This window comes from Liolophura sinensis, chromosome 7 (genome assembly GCF_032854445.1).
Source record: "Liolophura sinensis isolate JHLJ2023 chromosome 7, CUHK_Ljap_v2, whole genome shotgun sequence".
NCBI classification, from domain to species: domain Eukaryota; kingdom Metazoa; phylum Mollusca; class Polyplacophora; order Chitonida; family Chitonidae; genus Liolophura; species Liolophura sinensis.
The window spans coordinates 41,535,818-41,559,194 of NC_088301.1; the positions used below are offsets into that span (position 1 = coordinate 41,535,818).

A 23,377-nucleotide genomic window follows, 5' to 3' on the forward strand; every position below is an offset into this window, starting at 1 on the left:
ATGCTGGTTTGTAATTCTCGTTCTGCGTGAGAAGACACCCAACATTAATTTGCTTCCTTTTCAAATCATTTCACTTTTAGAATACTATGGGTTCGAAAGCTTCATTTTTATTAGAAAAATATTTTAATCGATATAAAAGGAACTATCGCAAACATAATGGAAACTCGTCCTTTGACCCGTTAGCGTTTGATATGCACTGAGCAAGCTACGAGCTAAATGAATTTGGAGCACTCCTGTCACGTGATCGATCTTTTTCCTCGTGGCCGCCACCATGAAAGCTCGTGGTGATGTAGGTTCTCTCTTTAGTGTGTAATTAGTACGGTTATGCTGCAGAAATGTTTAGATTTGGATGCGTAGTTGGTGATTTAAAATCATAATAATGGATGCACCAAAAGCTGTTGAAGCTTTTATGTATCTTGAATACCGTAGAGCAGCTGATTTTGTTCAGGCGCTTGAGAAAAATGTGGCTTCCTGTACTGTAAACATGCCGTCAAAATAAAACTGCAACAACTACACTCGACACCCGACCAGCAAAACCCGACATACATACCATAATTAGTGAACAGTTCGCTGCTTTATTGAGCCTAGGTGTTTTTGTTTGTTGATAAATAAATTTAAATAACAAGTCTGCGACGATTTTGATCCATCAATCGGTATGGATTAGGTGTGCATGTGTAATATGACCATGTATAATATAGGCCTATATATTCACTGCTGCTCTTACTCAAGTGATATGATGTTTGAAATGGTGGAAAGATCTAGCTGTTTTATTCATGCCTACAGGACTTACTTGTGCCCACCAAAAGCTGAAAATCTTGTCTGAGTAACATTCAAGTTAATACAAAACCGGAAGCTCTCGTATTGATCCAACATACACTGGGAGTTTGGGTTAGATTACATGTTTTGCCATATGCCCGTGTTTGTTACCGTGTAGCCTGTTTTAGGTCTACACTTAACCTCACGTGACACGTGTGCTCATTGATTTGCATGGTGGAATCCCTAATAGTATCCTCTTAATTTATTATCCTCATCTATGTAACTAAGTAACTCGCTGCTTGGTGGTTACATTGACTGCTAGAGCTTTCTCCGTACAGAGTATTGGGGTGTGGACAGCCATTTTGAAGTGTCGCATGACCTACATCTGGGTGTGAAATGCAACAGAGTTTGGGTATTGAAATCCTCAAGAAAACTTATATTTTGATTGCCCCAGCAAGAACAACTTCAACCTTCCTAATTCAATCCAAAAAGGCATAAAAAAGAACTGGTGTTTTTAGTGCAGTTAAATTTGGGTGCCGTCAGTGCAGAGTGCGTTGAAATGGGTCCCATCGAGTAGGAGTTCGCAGGCATGTGGCGATTTGTTTGAGAGGTGGCGATTGACTCAGTGTTATGATGATTGTCAGAATTCTAGATGGACTAATGCTTAGTGTTATCTAAATAAAGCACTGACACATATGGATATCACCATGGAAGAAAAGAAAACAAATTAGTCATAAGCAAAGGTAGAGTGTACTTTTTTTTAAATTGAGAACACCTTCCAGTTACCCAACACTTGGGTATGCAAAGGTCTTGTACGGCCTGGGTTCTAACCCCAACTTCCGGTATATGCAGGAGTGCCACCATGCAGAAATCTGGAAAACGTATTCTACTGTAGGGCCTATACTACCATCATATGTGTACTGGGCAGTTGTAAACACTAGGTTTGTTCTTTTGTTAGTTGATGAACCACTTCTCAGATGCTCATTGTGAAAAGCTGCTTCTTCCGTGGTAGCAACCTCAATGTTCAAATTCATGTGTAATGTATATGTATAGAGAGACAAGATCAGAAAGAAAGTTTCACTGATTTTAGAAATATAGCATTTCTCCCCTAATTTTCGTGGCGCCACCAATAGTTTGTTGGACATAATCCATCAAAACATCAGAGCTCTTTTTAAAGGCAAATTATCACTACAACATCAGCGTTACCATACATTTTGCATACATTTCATTGTCTTTCCTGGTTAAAGATTGACATAATTGTCACAAGACTCTCAGACTTGGTGCTAAGGGGAAGTATGCCTGAAGCAATGACAGCAGTAGTTTATCATATCTCATGATCTCTTGAATGTAGTAGATTTTCACTGGCTTTTATTGTTTCTTTTAGGTGAAGGTTAAGGTTATATTGAAGACTGTAAATACTGTTGTTTAAGCACATTTCCTTCTATTTCAGTTGAAGGAGTACAAGGTTATTGGGCGCTCCGTCCCAACGGACATTGAACGGGTGCCACCCCTTTACCAGATGAGAATCTTCGCCCCTGATAAGGCCACAGCGAAGTCTAGGTTTTGGTACTTTGCTGAATTTTTGAAGAAGATGAAGAAAACCCGAGGTGAAATTGTGTGTTGTCAACGAGTAAGTACATGTATTGCTTCACAAGCTGTGAATTTCATATGCTAATTAAGATGCGACTCCAAAACTTTTAATGTAAAAGTTTGAGCTGTTTTATATATATAAAGTGAAAATTGCTTTAAAATAGCAGAGCTATAGTTTACACTTTTGACCATGCAAAATGCAAAGGTATGGCTTTGGTACTATTTTAGTACAAATGTTAAATGTTACATTTCATAAGATGTATAACAGATTGTATTAGTTATAAAAGAAAAAAGCAGTAAAATATAATCTGACTTATGTTTCTAAAGGTGTATGAGAAGCGCCCTTTGCAGATAAAAAACATAGGCATTTGGCTGCGCTACACGTCCAGAAGTGGCATCCACAACATGTACAGGGAGTATCGTGATCTGACTGCTGCAGGAGCCGTTACCCAGTGTTGTAAGTCTCATGCACGGATCAAATGTCACTTATGACTTTGTCTAACATTGCCTGAATTCAAATGCGAACATTTCACAAATCACACTGTTATTCAGTTCAAGTGGGCAATGTTCAAAAACATTTTACTGTGCTTTGGAAGCAAATGTACCAGAAGTATTTAGCACCATAAGCTTCCCTCCATCATGATAGTTTCGGCCCACTGACAAATCACCTAGTCTTCTGCTGTGGTCAGGATCTCTGGCGGTGGCAGTAATTGTGACTCAGAGCATCTTCCATATTGAAGCTAATGGACTTGCTCTGTATTATCTGTCTTGTTAAATGTCAACGAGTATGACTTAACGTGATATCAGTTTTTGAGAGGTGAACATATGAGATGTGGGACCTCGCCTATTAAAACATGCAGTATGCAGGTTATTTCACTACAGTGACAAATATTTTCAAGGCAACAAAATGTAACAAAACATGATACAAGCCTTTGAAAAATGTCAAATCTGGAATGATATCCATGTTTTTAAGCTGCAGAGTTCGCCAAAGCTGTCTGGTGTATTTAATTAGGGCCACGATTTTTTAAAAATGGTAAGGTTTATCCTGGGCTTTAAAAAAAAAGTTTACAAAATTCCATTTTTGGCATTAGCCATTTTCTGACGTCGTACCTAACCACTGCTTATTCCTATAAACACACCTTTTAAGCGCGAGATTGACTTCAAGAAGTCGCAAGGGAGGTTATTCAGTGTGGCCTTATTTTAGTGAAGTGGTTGGGACAAAACCGAGCAATGCTCAGTGAGTTGTCATTAGCTGCCAAGCAGGTTTAAGACTATTCTGGCCCATTGAAAACATTAAATGACTAATACTTATGTAGCGAAGCTGTATGAATGACCCTACTGTACATGTAGTCGCAATGTATTTGTTTAGCCAAAATTTTAGTCGCATATAAGATCTGTTAACTTTTGAGCCCTGCACTCCCATTTTAATGGAAAGAATACTGTTCCACTTCTGGGGATGGTTAGTCTGTTCACCGCTTGTGACGAATGACAAAGGCCTTAACTTATCACCCTTTGCTCATTTCTTTGTGTCAGTATTTTGACATTGTTGCAGTCAATTAAGAGCCTTGTCTGTTTCATAATCCGAATATTTGATCAACTTTGGCTCGAACCTAAATTACTTAAGAAGTGATAAACTGTCAGAGTACATGTTTGTTAGTTCATTCGTTGTCTAGTGCTGTGATCTGATGTTTATGAGCCTGAAGAACTGGTTGACTGGCAAGTAGGGTGGAGAGATCTGTTCCAAAACGTTTCTTCTACTGTAATCCACTTGTAGTTGACTCTTCTAGATGTTGCAATCTCACTAGCGAAAAATTTTTCTGTTTCCAGACCGTGACATGGGTGCCAGACATCGGGCTCGTGCATCTTCCATCCAGATCATTCGTCTGGAGGAAGTACCAGCATCCAAGTGTAGAAGGGCAAACATCAAGCAGTTTCATGTAAGTCACAAGGTGTTTTTACAACCCATGAAAATTGACTGGCCTTTTATGAGTTTTGAACAGAAAGGTTGTGTGAGTTTGGATCTCTCTGATGAGAGAGAGATTTGTAAGTTTAATTCAAAAGATTTGTACGTTTGTGGCAAAGGACATTAGTCTCCACCATAAAGCTGAGTGCGACCAAATATACATGTACGTGATCTTGATAAGAATGAAGAAATATTCCTTTGTAGAGTTTGGATGGGAGAGTTTAACTGACAGTGGTACAAAGTTTATCTGCAAAATGAGTTCCTCTAAGACAAAATTTAGCATACAAAGCACAGGTGCACATTAGTTTGGCAAGAATATAATTTGAACATCTTGGGTGTTTGAAGGGAAATTTGGGTATTGCGTTCATATATTATTGTGACCCATCTGAAGCCTCTTTTTGTAATTGTCATTACCTTCTGGTTACAGAACAGCAAGATCAAGTTCCCTCTGCCACACAGAGTCAACAAGAGGCTCCACCATCCACGCTTCACCACTGCACGCCCCCATACAACCTTCTAAGGAGGGAATCCTCATTTATAATGTTATACTGTATACTGCAGTTCAACGTGAATAAAACGTTAACATGGATGGGAATTAGACCTCTGGTGTTCTTTGCTTTTTTTTAACCAAGAGTACTGGTTGCTGGAGTATGTTAGTCCAAAGTCAGAAGGCTTGTCTCAAATCATACATGTGGCTGGACAATTCATGATATAGAAAAGGTATACTCTGTAGGTCATGCATGTTTATTCATAGGATTGGTGTTTTACTCAGCCAGCAGTATGGTAAGAGGAAGTCAACGACAAACCGCTGACCCTCCACAGCTTGCTGGCAAACTGGGCGTTCCACTCATCATACACATAGCTACTTGCTCACGTGCAATCAACGTCATGACTGGTTTTAGAGACGGCCAATGATACTGTGTGCTGGATAGATGAGCCAAATTACTAGGTAGCTTGTGTGCATGAAAGGGTTGGTTTTTTGTTGTACTTTACGCAATGTGGCCTGGTGTTTAAGAGTGTGGATCGAGTTAAGACTTGCTTTGGAGTGTAATACCATTCTCTCTGGATTTAACACCAATAGGGCTAAAGGTCAGATAAATGTTAATTCCAGGCTTAAGTCTTAATACTCTAGAACAACTTGACCCAGACTTTCTCCACACCAATTCTGTTTGTCATCTATGAAGTCCTTCACTGTAAGAGGACCTATTATTAAGGCATACTGGGAACCAGATGTGGCTGAGTGTCAAAGTTCTTTTGTCTTTCGATTACTATGACAAAGGGTTTATACCCCACTCTTATTTGTTCTTGAGGCTTGACAATAAATGGTTGTTGAAGCTTATGTTCTGTTGGTACACTAACATTCATTGACATTAATTGACATCTGGTCTTCTGGGAATATTTTTTCAGTCACTTGCTGAGTGTCATTGGGGTACCCCAGATACTCTGAGTTTTCTTCCACATAAATGTATATAATTGATGGCCAATGTATGCCAGTGATAATTCTAGAGTATGGCATTATAAAGCAATCAAATATTAAAGAATACTGGGTTTGAAAAAAAAAAACGTGTAGGTGACAGAGATCATTGGAAGAAGCATTTAAGGAGTATCAAAGTGATGTCTGTCGCGCAAATGATGGCTTCGTTTTGATCAGTCTTACAAGTAGACGACAGGAAATAAATTCTCTCAGTTAACCTGGTTAAAGTTTGAGAACCACCAGGGACAATGGACAAACTCTTGCCGGTAAAATGTTGTACATATGATTGAGTCTAATCTGTCTACTTGCCTATTGAATCTTAGAATTACATGTATCTTCAACAGAAGGGTAACACATGCACTGAAGTGCCCTGTGAACCGAATGTATTTAAATGAGCGCCTCCTAGTTCCTCATAAGTTTTAGGTTCAGTGACAGCCTTGGACAGGGAATTTCTTCATTCCCTCTGCTTTCATAATTAATGACACACTGGTGACAGAAAAGTGGTTGACTGCAACCGTTTGTCCTATTACTCAGCATTACATCTTTCAAAGGGCATTTGTCTTCCACTTATATGGTGCACAAATGTGTAAGTCACGCGTGGAAAGTTTGTCAGTAAGTTGGAAATCGTACCCATAAAAATGTCTGCCATGTGAAAAGTTGTGAGCATGGAATTAAGAAACATGTAAATGAAGAGCCCTGTTGAATTAGATGACAAAAACTCCCAACTGCTGGCAAAGCTCATTAACCTGTGCATGTATAATGTTGTCCTCAAGCTTCATGACAAAAAATAATAAAATTAGGTTTCAAGCCGAATGATGAGTGCCTTAACAACAAATCAACTTTTGGAGCAAGATTGCTTATTTATCTCTATCAGTTTATCATACTAATGCCATATTTCCAGAAAGTTCTGCTATCATTTATAGCAACCACTTTTGTAATACACACCAAAAGTTAATAATCAAACACAACTGTACATCACCCAGTGACACTGGAAGATATGTCAAACATTTGTTGTGTATATACATAAATTTTGGAATTTATTACAAAATTCCATGATCTAATCAACTGTCGAAACATTGCATTTATTACTAACTTTTTTCCTTCAAATTGTGCATCCATATATCGACACTTGACGCCATGGAGAAAACATGACGAGTCTAATTATTTTCATAATTTTCAGATCTATTACAAAATGCAACATTTCAAATTGGATTCATTTATTTATTTATTTGATTGGTGTTTTACTCCGTACTCAAGAATATTTCACTTATACGACGGCGGCCAGCATTATGGTGGGAGGAAACCGAGCAGAGCCCGTGGGGAGGGGGGAGGGGGGGGGGGCACGACCATCTGCAGGTTGCTGGCAGACCTTTCCACGTACAGCCGGAGAGGAAGCCAGCATGAGCTGGATTTGATCTCACAGCGACCGCATTGGTGAGAGACTTCTCGGTCATTGCGCCACTTCAAATTGGATGGTCAAATAATACACTTGAGCCAAAAACAATAAAAAGGTTCTGAGTGTTAATCAGGTCTAGTGTAGCTGCCATTCCATCTTTACTTAATTACTGCACCAAAACCCTATTTCTTCTAAAATTTGGGACACCTGGTCTGCTCATTTTAGCCAGTATACATGTAATTCTAGTAGGAAGTTCCTTTTCTCTCACATTGTTAGACAATCTAATGAACAAGATACTCATATCTTTACTTTTCCAAAAGGCTAGTTAAGAAATGTAATATTCTACTTTCAACACTACTAATATCTTTCCCAAATTTTAGAACAATTAGGGTAACTCTCGCAGGCATCAATGTTTTTAACACATTTAAATCAGTCTGCAGCAGTAGTGGTTTCTTCCTTCCATGTTAAGTCTTTCTAATATGTATGTTACAAGGAAATAACAACTAGAGATCCCTTATTTCACTGTCACCAATATTTCACATATTTTAAGTAATTATATTACATTTAAAAAATGCAACTATTTTGAGCTGTTTGTAAAAAAAAATTCAACCCTAAAGACCAGCCTGCAGAACTGACAAGTGCAAGAAGAAAAAAAAGAATAAATAAGGCAGCAGTACAAGTTAAACTCCAAATACAGAAAACATGAAAAAGGTAGTACATTATTCCAGAACATTGATATCAATCTCAATTATTTATTCAGGGAATTTACGATTACCTGTCCAGCATGGTATAAAAGAGTAATGATGATTTCACACCTGTCTGATTATATTCTCATACTATGAATTCAACAATAAAAGGTGCTGTGGGACTGTTGTCAGATAACAGGTTCAGTCTCATTTAAAACAATTTTCCTTTGTTTTCCTGGTGGCAGAGAAACACTCTTCATCATATGTGAAGTGCAAAGTGAAAGATTTCCAAATCACAGGCCTACACTACAGTCATATGTACTTGGAAATTTCACAATGTCACTGGAAGTTCCAAATCCAGATAAAATTTCTTTTAGGAAACAATCACAGATTCATAGTGGGATCTCTCCACATCACAGTCCATCAGAGCTTGGAGCAAAACCTTCCATGTAGCTTTTTTACCGTTGATGCTTCTCCATTTGAATAACATTTTGAATATCAAAGATGGAATGTGTCCGTTCCCAAACTGCATTTTGAGCTGATCAATCTGAACACTCTTCAGACCTAATGATACTGCAATCTGCTCCCAGTTACTCCCTAAGTTGCAGGCTAGTCTGTTTAGTTCCTGATCATTGGGCATTCTTTCGAGAATCTCTTCTGATAATCCATTTAACCAGTCCTCTGAAATAACAAACAGAAGAAAAAATAAATTGTGTACTATAAATTTCTATGTTACCTGTAACTATCATCACCTGAGCTGATGATGAATAAGGACTTTGCTAAATAAATGTTGCTATTTACATTTACCGTTACCTTTGAAGATTAAATAATCAAAACTGTAAATAGTCTTGTAAGGCTTGTATTGCCTTTTCGTTGTGAAAATACTACTGCTCTATATTTGACTCCATTATTTCGTCAGTAGCCATATACTGCACCAATTAACATGAAAATAGCACACATCTACAACATGCTAATTTCTTCTTGATTATTGTTTAATGCCATACTCAAAATCCTACCATTATAAGGCCACACAATACTAAGCCAGAGCTATATAGAAGCATTCGATCATGGTTGAATAATTTAATGGTCCTATGCACGCTGTAACCATTGACTGCTTTAGTGCCATCAGCAGTGGTAGCAAAGCAATAATAATTTAATAATAAAGTTGATAATTATTAACTATGGGATGACATTTACCTCTTCGGACAATATCCACTTTGGTTTCATCAAGAATTGTTCCAAGAAAACTATGTCCAGATTCATCAAGAGCCTGTCGAAAGCATTTGTAAGCATTTTTACCACGCTTTGAAAGCCTCCTCAGCAACTCTCGTGTTATCATGCGATTTGTTTTTGGTTCAACTACCAAGATTTCATCCCAGTCATCCTGTGTGAATATTCCCTCTTGAAACAAATATGGCAACACATCCTTTGGCATTAAGTCCTCTTCTAATGCCGTTTGGTTCAGCCTCAGTCTTTCTCTGTCCTCTTCATCCATGATGTTTGGTCTGTGAAACAAATTCAAAACACAACCCTATTTAGCCTTACTTTTGGCCAACACTTTTAGAGCAGTGTTTTCTTTTTTTATGGCATAACAGGACAAAGTATCATTTTGTAACTGTAAACAAGATTGAACTCTTATATGCTATTTGAACAGTGGGGCATTTTGAACATTTTTGAACAGGGTAGCAGACACACAAAATGAAAAAAACCAACACCTCTAGAAGGAGTGGAGGTTGTGGGATAAATGTTTCTATGGTCATTTAGATCACAACTTACTTTCATATTCGCATACATTCAGGGTCATAGCTGATTGTACACAGATTTAAATTTAACTAAACTATTGCCTTGCTAGATACCCATCACCCGAAACAACCATTTCCACATTTAAAATGTCATTTTCCATCACGTCATGTCAAACACATAGGACAGGGGAGACTGCTTCGTATCTGTCAGAAAAACAAGGGAAGTATTATAAAAGGCCCGATTTTCGAAAAGGGTTGGCAGACAACATCGAACACTCGGCTGTCAGGTCCACTATAATTAAGCTTACGCCATACATACCGATTTTAAGGTACTTACCTCGTGGTTATATTACAATTACGAAACCAAAATTACAAGATTACAAAATAATTCAATCAAGCGTGTTCACAACCTGCAATAGTTGGATGTTTTGGTCAAGTTCAAAACCCAGTAACGAAGCGGAAATTCTGATGTTTTCCTTTTTATTTATAATACGGTTCTTTCATAACAGCAAACTTTTGCTTTACATTATGACATTGTTACAAATTTTCTTGTTATAATTAAAATAACATTTTACTTCTTTCTCCACTTAACAATATAAACAGAATAATTGCAATAACTGTCCGTATTCGAATGTATATTTCTAGGTTAAGAACTTGTTAAAACCTGGACTTTGGCCTTTCCCTGTCGTCCGCTTGCTGGAAGGGAGAGAAGAAATCCGAAAGTCAAAGTGGAAAGTCATTGCTCACTGCTGTTGCATTTGAGTGCATTTAACATGTTTCGTAATTTTCCAAGAACGATACGTAATCAGTTTGTCGTAGCTGTATACAGACAGCAGGGTCGATTTAGCTTTGCACAATGCAAACGTTTTGAGAGCTCTCAGGTGGCACCCAAAACAGACGAAAGTTCTGTGGCCAACTCGGGACAAACAGCCAAGGCAGTCAGCAAAGAACTGAAGGAACACACACCTTTCACAAGAAATTTGTTTCTTGGAAAATTTGACGAGGTATATCTAAAGCTATTTTAGAGGCAGCACTTGAAGGGAGTAAATGTCATTTAAAAGTTTCAATGTAGATGGTTTGGAAAAATATATTACTTATTGAACATGTAGCCTACATGCCAGTTATATTAAAGGTTGAGGTATATTTTTAACAGTTTCTGATGAGGCAAGTAAATATCAGAAATTATTGAAAATCAACGTTGAAATTAATTGAAATGCGATTATGCATGCATACTATAACACAGATCTGCACAACTTTACATGGCTCCATTTAGATTTATCCAAGGAAATTTGGATGACCTCAGGACTTGAGTTAAACTTAGGGACCTATAAGTATAACAGTAATTCATTGATGATATTTAAGCCATGTGATCACAAGGCCATGTCATTTGTAAACCAAGCTATTACGCTCATCATTTCTGTTTGCAGTCTATGCTGGTGTTTCCAGAAATCTCAGAAGTTGAAGATGTACAACACCTAAATGAAATGATTGCACCAATTGAAAGGTTTTTCAGCGAAGCCTGTAAGTACGAGTGATAATTCCACAGTGATGTAATCAAAGAAACTGGTGATTGATTAGGCCCTAATACTATTATTTAAAATCTTGAAAAAGGGGTACACGTGGGTAATCACGAAGGACTTTTGCTATCTTCCCACTTTTGCCATCTTCCCACTTTTGGACATGCACATAATTTGCATTTGGTGACTGAGTGGTTAGGAGATAGTCCTCAATCCTGTTTTGTCAATTACGAGCATGTTTAGCATTGAAAAAATGGCGGGAGGTAGACTCTAGAAACTTTTATCGCAGTAAGTAAATATCGGTGTATGCTGATCGCATGGTCGGGGTGGAAAATTGGTCTTCAACATCAAGGTGGATACAGAAATTTTTTGTTTGCACAAGACTTGTTTGATAACATAGACAACCTTGGTTGAGTATGAACTTAATATTATTAGTGTTAAAAAGGTCAGTGGAAGGCACTCCAATTTCATGCATTAAATTGACTGCAGTGCTGTAAATTGAACTGTCTTGGGTAAGACATAAAATAGATATATGATCTATGAATTCAGTTAAGTGTTTACTCTCTGTGCTTTGACAGATGTACATTGTGAGGTTCCATTTATATTTTATTGCTATGTTTTTTGGGGTTTTTTTGTTGCTTCAGTGGACTCTCAGGCAATAGATGTCAATGCGAAAATTCCAGAGGAAACACTCCAGCAAATCAAAGACCTGGGATTGTTTGGCCAACAGATCCCAGAGGAGTATGGTATGATTCTTTTTATCTACCCTTGCCTAGATTGCCCAGTATTTAACACTGCCTGATGGACAGAATATATTAATTCAACCTCATAAATCTGGCCTTGTTACAGTTTGTTAGCAAGAGCACTGCTGTTTTTCTTCTGAAGAAAGAAAAAAAGAAAGTCATTCAGTTGTTTCGAAAAATGGGCCATCTTTTGCCTATTCATTTTTTGTAAGCCTTAGAAACTTTGACCTGGGCATTTTCTTCCATTTCTTGGAATGTTAGTCTTGTTTGTTTCTCAAGCTGATGCATCTTGTTACTGATCAATGGTGCTTGCTAATTACATGTTTTACTAGCATGAGTCACATATCTTCTTTACAAGCGCTGTGAGGGTGTAATGCATATGTTTTCTTTCATTTAGAATCCCTAAAACTTGCAGATTAAAATTATGCTCCCCAGTATAGGTAACAAAGCAGAAGGACAGTATTAACCACATTTATGTTCATGAACCATAAGCAGAAATGATCAATAGTATGTGTTGAACAAACTGATGGTGACCAGTGTTTCTTTATGCTTTTGCACAATGCTGTAGATGTGAATAACATTTGTTTTTGTTTGCAGGAGGATTAGGTTTGAATGCCACCCAGTTTGCAAGAATTGCAGAAGTAACTGCCCTGGATGGATCGGTGGCTGTGACTTTGGCTGCTCACCAATCGATAGGGCTGAAGGTTAATAGTTCACTACAGAATGTACATTTCTTCCACAGCTCAGTATTTCTTAATCCTCTTACAACCTCATGTCACAATATTCATGGTAATGTAGTCATACTTCCAAGAGGATTATAACAGAAATACATTTTTTTTTACAGTTTACAACATGGCAGGGTCCTTTTTCTTTATTTATTTTTTATTTTATTTATTTATTTATTTTTGTCCATTAATCAACTTACATCAGTATACATATTCATTGTTCATTTGTTTATAATAAAAATATACTAGCAGCTAGCAGTAGTCTTACTATGGCATGCTATGTTTGGTTTTCAGAAAAAGTTTTTATGACATTTCTAACAAATCAATCCAATAAGGAAAAGAAAAAGAAATGTTACAATGCAGACTGCAGAAATTCACCTGGAAATATGCAAATTGTAAGAATTTACCTGACAAGGGTTTTCTTGAGATTAAGTGAATTATAATTTATGTAATCGATAACGTAAAAAAGAAATTCACCAGTCCTTTAACATTTGCATATTTTTCAGGGAATTTTGATTTTTGGAACAGAGGCTCAGAAGGAAAAATACTTACCCAAACTGGCAACAGGGGAACATGTGGCAGCTTTCTGTCTCACTGAACCCTCGAGGTAAAGAATAGATTTAATGATAAAGTTGTCTACAAATTAAGACGTACATTGTAACCCTCTGTTCCACTGAATTCCACTGGTAAAGTTCATTCCATATAATTAAAGTGTATGAAGAGGTAAGGATATTCGATTCTACCATGCAATACTGTCCACCTGGGACGTACTGATAGAGCAGAGAACATAGTTGTACATACCTAAATGACCATAAGTTTCATCCATGACTAAGTTGCCCATTTTTCCTGATTCTGGGAGCTATTGATTTTAGAAAGGTATTTTGAGGCTTGCTTGGAACATGGGATGATATTCTACTGGAAAATTGTAATTTTCCACACCAAAAATAATATTTTGTGATGTTTATGTCTCTAAAAATGCACTTTTGTGCCTGAACGTTTTAGGGTTTTTGGAAATAATTTATCAGAAGTATTGTATGTTGGTATAAAGCCCCAATGGATATGTTCTTGTCTTCTCCACAGTGGAAGTGATGCTGCCTCCATTCAGACACGAGCCACCCTCTCTGAAGATGGAAAGACATTTTACCTCAATGGAGGGAAAATCTGGATCTCTAACGGAGGAATTGCAGATATCATGACTGTTTTTGCAAAAACAGAAATCACAAATGAAGAGGTAACCATGGCACTTGGTATTGGGTGGTCTCTTTGTTTATTTATTTTCTTTTTCATGTTTTTAATTAGTTCACAGTAGAATAGAGCTATGATAGTTCCTAAAAGAACCTGGACTGAATTTTTTGATCTTTTATGAATGAAGTCTTTCAGATATTTTTATGATGTATAACAATATTTAACAGTTATAGCTGAAGTGTCCTAAAGCATAAACTTAAGTAGTTCCTGTACAAGGAAGGACATTTTTCTGAACTGAGAAAAGCCTTTCACTTCATGGCATTATTTGAGACTATACTAAAATGCTGGAGAAAAAAAATTGGTGTAATTTTCAGCAAAACAATCCAGGTTATGAAGATCCTAATTTGACCCTTCTTTTAAAGTTCAAAGGCTATGAAGATTATTTTGCTGTTGCACTAGGGTGAGAAACAAGACAAGGTCACAGCCTTTGTTGTGGAGCGTGCATTTGGTGGAGTATCTTCTGGGAAACCAGAAGATAAACTTGGAATCCGAGGATCAAACAGTAAGTCATAGAAGAACTTGTTCACTTTAACAAATTATTAAATTCTAATCCTGCTTATTTTGGTACTTAGTTTTGAATGTACAGAGGATAGGAATATTTAGTCTCTACATTAAGGAAATATACGTCTTAAAACTTGTACTAATGCATACAAATGTTGTTATGGCTGAACTGTTTTCTTTCATGTCTTAGATTTTACCCTTGTGTTATTGTAAGCTATATATGTGAAGGAGCTTGATTGTGATTTCTTCAAACATCGTCATATTTCACACTCATTATTTGATTTTTTTCTTCTTATAATTTTTTTCAGCTTGTGAAGTTTATTTTGACAACACACCAGTTCCATTGGAGAATGTCTTGGGGGAAGTTGGCGGAGGATTTAAGGTGGGAACTGTTCATTACTGACAGGACTTTATAACATACTGCTACTGTATGTTAATCACACACTCACCAGGGGGTCTGTGAGTTTTCTGTTAAATTCATATACATCACAGCCACTCCAATGCAGAACTCAAAAAATTCCTTCCCTCCTGTATCCAGATGGTCCAAAGCTGTGGACTCATTTGTTCTTTCCTTTATTACGTCACCGTTATCAGTGTTTGTGTGCTCAAAAAACATATGAAGTACACACGCACTGCAACATCACAAAAGAAACCTGTGTGTTTTACTGTCATTTGAACCTTCTGTGTAGCTTCATTAAGTGCCTTTCCCATCTAAATTAATTGACCCTAAGCTGTGCAGCCAATTGGTCATCCCTGCCTTTGTGATGAGGTTTTGTGGGCAAACCGGTAGCAATGGTCAGAACAGCTTTGACTCCAGTAGACATTATGCAGGAAAAAGTACCATGTACGCTTGTCGCAGAATTGTCGTATATTGCAAAGCCATGATCATACTGCTTTGAACTAATTGACACTGTTTTCAAAGCTTCAGTAATAATTGATATTAATTTGTTATTTTTTGCATTCTGATTTTTTATGTTATTATTATTTTACGGTACAGGTTTGGTATTTCAAAACTAACACATCTATTTACCATGTAATGCCACTTCAGGTAGCAATGAAGATATTGAACAGTGGACGATTCAGCATGGGTAGCTCTGGAGCTGGAATTGTCAAGAAACTGATTAGTAAGTGGAGCAAACTTTTTAACTTTAGGATGCACAGTGTCTGCTGTAGTGGTTACAAGTTACCAAGCAGGGTTGTGTCCTAATGCTACATACCCTAAATGACCTAAAAATTTGACAACAAAAGAGCATATTTGAAGGCAAATAAATGTCATGAGGTATTACTTATGGTGCTAAAATTTACATTTTCAAAGATGGATATCATCCCACCTTCCAAACAACCTTCCAAAGCACCTTTCTAAAATCAGTAGAACTCCCAGAATCTGGAAAAATGAGCAACTTTAGTCATGGACAAAATTTTAGGTCAATTAGGGTATACTCATTGATTTAGAAGCTTGCAATTCTAGTAGCTAATGCGACAAAATTGTTATTTCTCTCTTGTTGCATATTCTAAGTGGTAGTGGATACTTCTATTAAAAACTGTATTTGTTGATTTGGTGAATGAGCTCAGCTAAATTATAACAGTGAATAGCCTTCTGGTTGAAACGTACACATTGTTTTGCAGACATGACTTGTGATCATGCCATAACCAGAAAGCAGTTTGGGAAAAGTCTGTGCGAATTTCAAATTATCCAGGTAATGATACACATTTTTTTTTGAATGCTCATTATACCCTTTTTAGTACCACACAAATCGTTTGTGTGTTCATAATTTAAAAAAAAAATGTTTCATATTCACTTAATCATATGAATTGTATAAAACAACTGTTTCCAGTGGGAAGGTGGCATATTTTTTAATCCCATGAGTTGATGCTAGTGTGAAGCAGGACCTATAGCCATTGCTACATCAATAATGATTGTGGCACAATATCTGCAGTGTTACAATGTATTAGTTTCTGCTGTAATGTCATTTTGCTTTTCTTGTGACGTCACAATGATGAGCTGGGAAACAAACATTTGAAGTCAATACAATGGTGTCAGGGTCCAGCTGCCAGGTATTTGAGACATCTCCATACCAGACACAAAAGTTATCTAAACCAAAACCTCTTCCTTGATTCCTTGATGATAGTTTGTAATGTGTGGACATATGTTGATCTTACAGGAGAAATTTGCACGGATGGCTGTGAAGGCCTATGTGATGGAAAGCATGTCATACCTGACTGCTGGGGTCTTGGATAGTAACCCAAATGCTGACATGTCACTGGAGGCAGCCATGGTTAAGGTAGGGTATACTATTCTTAAAAAGATAATTATGAGTATTTAAACATTTGTTTCACTACAAAACTTTGATTTTTTTTAAATCTAATTATTTCATTTCTGACTCCCTGGATGTATTAAAGACATGTTGTAGTTCAGTTGGCAGTACCTGTATTTGGAGTTTATCCAAAAATCATCTGTTTTTATTTTATTTTTTTCTTCTTTCAGATCTACAGCTCTGAAGCAGTATGGGAAAGTGTTAATGAAAGCCTACAAATATTAGGGGGTCTGGGCTACATGAAAAGTTATCCGTTTGAGAGATACCTAAGGGATTCCAGGATATTACTTATCTTTGAGGTCTGTGCAAGAAATATTGGTTGGATCTGCTGCTTAAAGTATTAGATGGTTAAACTGTGTAACACTGAGTTGAATAAAATGTTTTACTTGTTAAGTAAAATTATGCGTTTTGTTATGGAGATGGCAGTGTTATTTTGTAATAAGTTAAACAGATGTGAAATAAGTACATAAAAGAAATGAATATAGATTGACCAGTAACTCATGTTGTTTAACAGGGCACAAATGAAATTCTGCGGATGCTGGTGGCTTTATCAGGTCTGCAGCATGCTGGGAAGGAACTGAAGGAATTAGTGAAGTAAGTTCTCACTTTTAGAGCAATTTCTTGTAGGATATGGTCCTGTGATTATTGTTTAAGCAGAATCGCTTGCAAAGTATTATCTGTAACTTGCAGTATTTAGAGATAGATTGGCCTAATACTTCCATCTATAGTCAAACTTGGAAATGTTTTAGAGATTGTGTTCTTTTGATTTGTAGAAAACATTGATTAGTGGCATTCAGAATAGGTAGGAAACTCCTCCCAAACCATGACATTTACATGTGTATTGCAACAAGTGGTTAGCAAGCATTGCAGATAAAAGAATTCAGTTTTCTGTTTTTGTTTTAGAAAGTTACGGAATCCTCTAAACAATCCGAATCTGGTGTTTAAGACATTGGTGAATAACATTCGACAGAGCAACATGGAGCCTTCGCTGACCCTAAAACTGAACCTTTACGTCCATCCTAGCCTACAGGTAAGATCCAAAAGGTTTCCCTTGATTCTGAAAGTAGTACCCCATACCTTGAGTGTGAATAAAAGCTGCTGACACTACAGTCACATCAAGTTGTCAGTCATTCAGTTGTTGTCATTATAGTTACACCTGGATGTCGGCTTGTAATCTGCTGAATTCAAACCAGTGCTGTGTTATATGCACTCCTGTTTTTTTTCTAAGTAGGATTGGTGCTAAGCATAAAGGGATACTGGCCAAGCATATGTCAGCCTTATCTTCTCAACCTTAGTAGTTTTGAAGATGGCTGTGTGTATTAGTTCAAAACAATTATTCTTTAGTGATACTTGCTGAAAGAGAGAAGATGGCAGGACCAGAGAAATTGGTTGGCTTTCATGGTTGATCTTCTTAGGGTTTCTGTACACATGGAGGAAGATATGGTGCCAGGCCCTTGTTTCACTGGGATCTTTTGTGTTTACAGAATGAAGCTGATATATTGGAAAGGAACACATTGAGATTACAGAAAGCAGTAGAACATGTGTTGAAGAAGTATGGCAATGTAAGTGGATTAAATAAACTACTATGTATGGATAAAACTGATCTGAAACATTTTTAACATGTGGAAGTTCCAATTCCTAGATCAACCAACTTTCTTTGAAGATTGTTTTTTTTTTTGTTGTTGTTGTTATGCTGGCTATAACGTGATGTTGATTACCTTGTACCCAATATTACGGTACATGTAATGGTTATGAAATGGGCTGACTGAAAGCTTGTTAGAGAAGACATCTTCACAATTCCAAGGTGTAAAATATTTGAGAAGAATTATACTGTCCACAATGATTTCCATGAACCAGAGTGCTTATAAAAAGTGACAAATGCTACTCCAAATCAAGTTTTAGAAAACATGACAGTTGTAAATCGGCAACATTAACTCATGTCATCCAGTTGCCTGTGCAAGTTTGAGTTTGCCTGTTCTGTTTCCCAAAAAATAACTTCTGAAATGTGGCTTGTAATGCTTGTGTTGCAAAGGGATTTATTGTATACCTAATTCTTCAACCTGTTCAACTGCCTCTTAACCAATATTTTGAAACATTTTGAGAGAACTATGTGGTGTAGAGAAATAATTTGCAGTTTTATGATGCTTGCATCTTTAATGACAGAAACAAATCATTTTAGCATTATTTTGATAATAATTGTGTGCATAAATTCCATTGAAAAAAGTGCTTTAGCGGTTGAAAGATCTGAAGATTTACAATACGTATATATTTTTTTTATTTGAGAAGCAACAGCCAAATTTGAATTTAAGGGGGTGTTTAAAACTGTACATGACAAAAGTCACAGCAAGTTACTTCTGAATAGCTGTGAGATGGGTGTTTTGCTGTATAAATTGCCCACACATGACATGTGATTGCTCTTGCTGCAGAAAATTGTTGATGAGCAGCTGGATGCGAAGAGATTAGCAGAGGTGACAATAGATTTATACTCCATGACAGCGTGCATTGGCCGGGCATCCCGGTCCTACTGTATTGGGCTGAAGAATGCAGATCATGAGGTGAGTCAGCATAAACTAAGATCAAGAGGACACTTTAAATAGTGCAATAATGTTCCTGCTATTGGTGTTTAGCTGAGGATGGAATGTAATAAAGCATATCCCAAGATGTTGCTCTGTTACACCGTCTGTGTGATATCTATCCAATCATTTTTGTCAGCGAAAACGACATGCCATAACTTTTAACTGTCTTTATTTTAAATATATTGCTTTTGCAGATGATGATTACAAGAACAGTTTGTCATGAAGCCAATCAGAGAATAGAGCAACAGCTAAAGCAGATTTATGCAGGTAAGTGTTCCAAGGCTAACATTAAGATCTGCTTTGATATGTTGTAATGTACATCTTCCGGGCTAGTTTTCCATGCTTAAAGGACAAGACAGTAACTGGCTAAAACATATTTCGGTGGAAAGCAGGATAGTCAAGCTTTCTAAAAAGTAACATACCCTATTATTTTAATGAGATTTAACCAAATAACATGTAGAACAAAATGACAATACTGCAGAAATGGCAGCTGTGAATCAAGACAGCCATCTTGAGAATTTTATCCAATCAAACACACGTTTCTATCAGGTTGCGCTGTAAAAGCTGTGAGGTAACCTTTACCCATTCACTCCTTGGAGTGACATATAATAACAAAGAACTACTGCATAAGACATTATTTTGAGATCGTTTACAATGATGTATACACGTGTAGCCCAAGGGCCATTTCACACAGTGTTGTGGTATGGGTGTGTATCATTTACAGACCACCACAGACAACTCAGTTGATTTACAAGCCGCGTAATATTCCTACTTATACACTCTGGTCAAATTATACAAATACATATTTGTTGTTCATGTTAATGTTTAGTCACATACTGTTGCTAAATAACAAATGTCAAATGGCTACTACGTGAACCAGGAATACCCCCTCCGTGCAGCTACAGGCCACTCGTAAAAACTGTATACATGACATGACCTAATCAGCAGTGGAATTCAAGCAGTGGAAAAAATATACTTCCGGTATGTCCAATTTCCAAGAAAACTATATTTTCACTTGGTCCTTCATTGTCGAAGTCCACATCTGTAATCTGCCTTGCACTACTGCTTAGGCTATTATACGGGAAATACCTTCGACATTAGAGAGCTAGAGTAAATGTGACATGACCTTGCTCTGGGTAATGGAGACACGCTGAAGCTGTGACAAGACAAAGTTTCGCTAAATTTTACTGGGTTGAAAAGAAACTAAAAAATATTTAATGCCTAAGAAAGTTTGAATGGCAGTCTTTCAGTGGACATACACATTAGTCAGGTTCTGTCTTTCACTTTAACATTATGTTATAGAAAAGTCATGTGTAGTAATTGTGTCATTAGATACACATGATGGTAGTGTTTGTAAGAAAGAAAAGATGATAAACAGTATTAATGTTCTGCCTTGATATTTTACTTCATGAACTCAGTGATTAGAGTAACAGTTTACCACAAGCAAGAAAGCAAATAAATCAATGCCTTCACTTATTGCTTTTGGAGGTCCAACACTACCATACGTTCTCCATAATTTCAGACGCATGGTCAGAAAATGTATTCCATCATACCTTGCAAGGGCTGTTGTCTTAAGTCGTACACTCTCTGTGGGGAGTACGGGATTACCGGTAGTCAATCAGTGACAGTAGTTCACATCTCCATCACACCTCAGTGAGCTTCACCAGCTTGGTAAGACAGGGACAGACACTTGGCCAGGTTTTGGATTATTGTACATGTACTACTAACTTCTTCTTGAAATGCCCATGACGATATGTTACAAAATATCTTTTTAAAATTAATCTAAAAAGAATACAGTACCCCCCCCCCATACACACACCTTCCCCTTCCTCACTGAGACACAGCTGTCAGATTTGTGTGATGTTCCCACCAAAGTAGTCATGTGGTCAGTAATAAATGGAAAGTCTACCTTCAAATCAGACACGCATGCTGTATTTGTCTTGAGTGTTTTATCCACATGTAAGGCAGCATTATTAGTTCAATGATCAAACAACAATCATCCATGTACCATTCTTATGTGGGCCCCACACACGAGTGGGGAGGAAGACAAGCAGTCGGTAGATTCAAGACAATCCTCTGGATATAATGTTTAATGCTGCATGGTGTTGAAAGATTCGCTGTAAATAATGCCATGCCTCAAGTGACTTAAATATAGGATGGCATAGTTGGTAAATCACAGCCTGGAAAACGGCATGGTGAGTGTTTTGGGTAAGGAAGTAGCAAAGATCTATTTTCACTAAATTTATGTTCCGGTATCAGTATTTTTGTCTTTTGTTTGGAACAAGTATCAATATTTTTGTCTTTTTTTGTTTTTTTGTTTTGAAGAAGTGCGTAGAATGAAAAAAAGACGTCATGAGTTGTCTTGTATAAGCTGTCCGGAAAGGCTTGCTTTATACGCCTGGGTACGCCTATACTCCAGCTGAGCCAGCTGGCATGCGGATATCACCCTCTGTGAGCGCTTTGTGGGAGACTTCTGTGTCGCACTTACCTTCAGTGTGCCTCAATTAATTGTCTGTAATTATTCAGACGGTGCGGTATATGAAAACGAGAGGGTCTAGATAATTCATTTTTGGGGTACTAATTCTTACCCAACTAGAAGGAAAATCAATCCTTGCCAATCTAGTAGTGAGGTTAGAAATCTTGAGTGGGAATTTAAAAAAAAAAACACACATATCTGACATTCTTCTCCCCATATACTTCACATGTTATATTTCCCTGACCAGATAAAGGCCGATTAAATGATTGGAAATGGATTTTACTGACTTTACTTTCATTTCCAGGTAGTACAGAGAACATGGATGACAATTACAAGGCAATAGCCAACATGATTTTCAAGAACCATGGGTATGCTGCAGAGCATCCGCTGACACGGAATTGGTGATGCGTCCTCAAAATGTTACCATGAATCCATGTCATCCTTTGGCAGTTCGGCCTTGTTCTGCCTTCTTGACACTCTCTCATCATGATACCTCCATAAACATGAATGAAGCACAAAGAAATGGGTTTTGCTCTTATCTCATGTAATCTGGGAAATTGTCATTTTACATCTAATGTCCAGTAGTTAACAAATGTGGAGATTTGTCCATTGTGTGAAAGTTTGTGGTAATGAAGGAAAGCATATACACTATTTATGGTAATTTGTCTATATCAGTTCTTTATTTTGATGATTTTAATCAATGTGTTGTAAAGTTGTTATCTTTTTCAAATTGTATAAAATGGTGAAAGTGCAAACAGCATGACATTTGATAGGTTAATCTGTTACATGAACAAATTTCAGGAGGTTTTCTTTACATCTACATGAGAATCTTTATAGGAAAGATATTGTGTCTCTGTATTATCATCTCTTGCAAGCTTGTCAGATTTTCAAGAATGATATGCTGTTAAGTTCTCGTGAATTAATTTTTAAAACTTCAGTACTATTCATGTAATGAGCAACATGTCCACAGAATCGTTAAAGATATTTGCATTCTTTAAAAGGAGCAAATTGAAAACTCTTCTGAACAGCTTTAGATGGATCAAAAAAAAAAGTCATATGACAAGAACTTCAAAGTTCCCTGCATTTATATCTGTCTCTGTATAGTATGTGATAGTCATTTCAATCACAGAAAGCTCAAGTATGAGAAATACAGCTTACATGTGTAGACAATGCAGTTCATGACTGCTTCTTGGTGAATATGCCTAAACCACTCTGTGATATTTTTATACTACACTAATCTGGCTGATCAGTGTTACTAGGCCTGTAGATGAAGATGTAATATTTGGGATATGCACTGTGTACTTTGTAAACAAGTGCTATAGTTTACATATGGTGAGGCCAGCTGTACAAGAGTTCTGTGAGTGTGAAAGTTGTTTTGAGTGATACATGTTCTCTACTTAATCAGATGGGCTATCATGATTTGTCTAAATTGATGTTTGAAATAAATAATTGCACCTGTTTCACAGTGAAGAAATAAATGACATGATTTGGAATTTAGAGTTTGGAGTTCTTCTTGTATTCAGAAAATAAAGTGTCAAGATACTATTACTGAAACATTTCTATTGTATAATTTTATAAATGTTAGCAATACTTCAAATTTCTGGAATGCTTTTGCATTTATAGGCATTTTTAGGCTACACTACTGGCTGAGCTATCCAATCTCAGGAGACTT

At 37.0% G+C, this 23,377-nt stretch overlaps 3 protein-coding genes across 3 annotated transcripts; 2 read left to right on the forward strand and 1 right to left on the reverse strand.

Moving 5' to 3' along the window:
• The first annotated feature begins 255 nt into the window (after window positions 1-255).
• On the forward strand, window positions 256-4,909 carry LOC135471116 (large ribosomal subunit protein eL20-like). The gene is made up of 5 exons (XM_064750182.1): window positions 256-289; window positions 2,207-2,386; window positions 2,674-2,803; window positions 4,174-4,283; window positions 4,737-4,909. The coding sequence occupies exons 1-5, from the start codon at window positions 272-274 to the stop codon at window positions 4,827-4,829; spliced, it is 531 nt and encodes a 176-aa protein (XP_064606252.1). The 5' UTR covers window positions 256-271; the 3' UTR covers window positions 4,830-4,909.
• A 3,054-nt stretch (window positions 4,910-7,963) lies between these two features.
• On the reverse strand, window positions 7,964-10,047 carry LOC135471816 (death domain-containing protein CRADD-like). Its single transcript, XM_064751171.1, has 3 exons — window positions 9,945-10,047; window positions 9,063-9,370; window positions 7,964-8,546 (listed from the first exon to the last, which is right to left on the reverse strand). The coding sequence occupies exons 2-3, from the start codon at window positions 9,358-9,360 to the stop codon at window positions 8,239-8,241; spliced, it is 606 nt and encodes a 201-aa protein (XP_064607241.1). The 5' UTR covers window positions 9,361-9,370; window positions 9,945-10,047; the 3' UTR covers window positions 7,964-8,238.
• Window positions 10,048-10,310: 263 nt separating this feature from the next.
• On the forward strand, window positions 10,311-23,206 carry LOC135470044 (complex I assembly factor ACAD9, mitochondrial-like). Its single transcript, XM_064748755.1, has 18 exons — window positions 10,311-10,611; window positions 11,035-11,128; window positions 11,769-11,870; window positions 12,465-12,571; window positions 13,099-13,199; window positions 13,673-13,823; window positions 14,237-14,339; window positions 14,647-14,720; window positions 15,387-15,462; window positions 15,965-16,035; window positions 16,501-16,620; window positions 16,824-16,952; window positions 17,168-17,247; window positions 17,557-17,683; window positions 18,138-18,215; window positions 19,080-19,208; window positions 19,424-19,496; window positions 22,010-23,206. Exons 1-18 carry the CDS (start codon window positions 10,381-10,383, stop codon window positions 22,108-22,110), a joined length of 1,947 nt encoding a protein of 648 aa, XP_064604825.1. The 5' UTR covers window positions 10,311-10,380; the 3' UTR covers window positions 22,111-23,206.
• Window positions 23,207-23,377: the final 171 nt, after the last annotated feature.

Bases quoted from the DNA above. Each gene is read 5' to 3' on its own strand.
- LOC135471116 (XM_064750182.1), top strand. The intron at 2,387-2,673 runs GTAAGTACATGT...ATGTTTCTAAAG, and splicing joins AAATTGTGTGTTGTCAACGA to GTGTATGAGAAGCGCCCTTT. The intron at 4,284-4,736 runs GTAAGTCACAAG...TTCTGGTTACAG, and splicing joins CAAACATCAAGCAGTTTCAT to AACAGCAAGATCAAGTTCCC.
- LOC135471816 (XM_064751171.1), bottom strand. From the start codon at position 9,360: ATGGATGAAGAGGACAGAGAAAGACTGAGGCTGAACCAAACGGCATTA. The intron at 8,547-9,062 runs GTAAATGTCATC...TTGTTATTTCAG, and splicing joins AGTGGATATTGTCCGAAGAG to AGGACTGGTTAAATGGATTA.
- LOC135470044 (XM_064748755.1), top strand. From the start codon at position 10,381: ATGTTTCGTAATTTTCCAAGAACGATACGTAATCAGTTTGTCGTAGCT. The intron at 14,340-14,646 runs GTAAGTCATAGA...AATTTTTTTCAG, and splicing joins TGGAATCCGAGGATCAAACA to CTTGTGAAGTTTATTTTGAC. The intron at 18,216-19,079 runs GTAAGTGGATTA...CTCTTGCTGCAG, and splicing joins TGTTGAAGAAGTATGGCAAT to AAAATTGTTGATGAGCAGCT.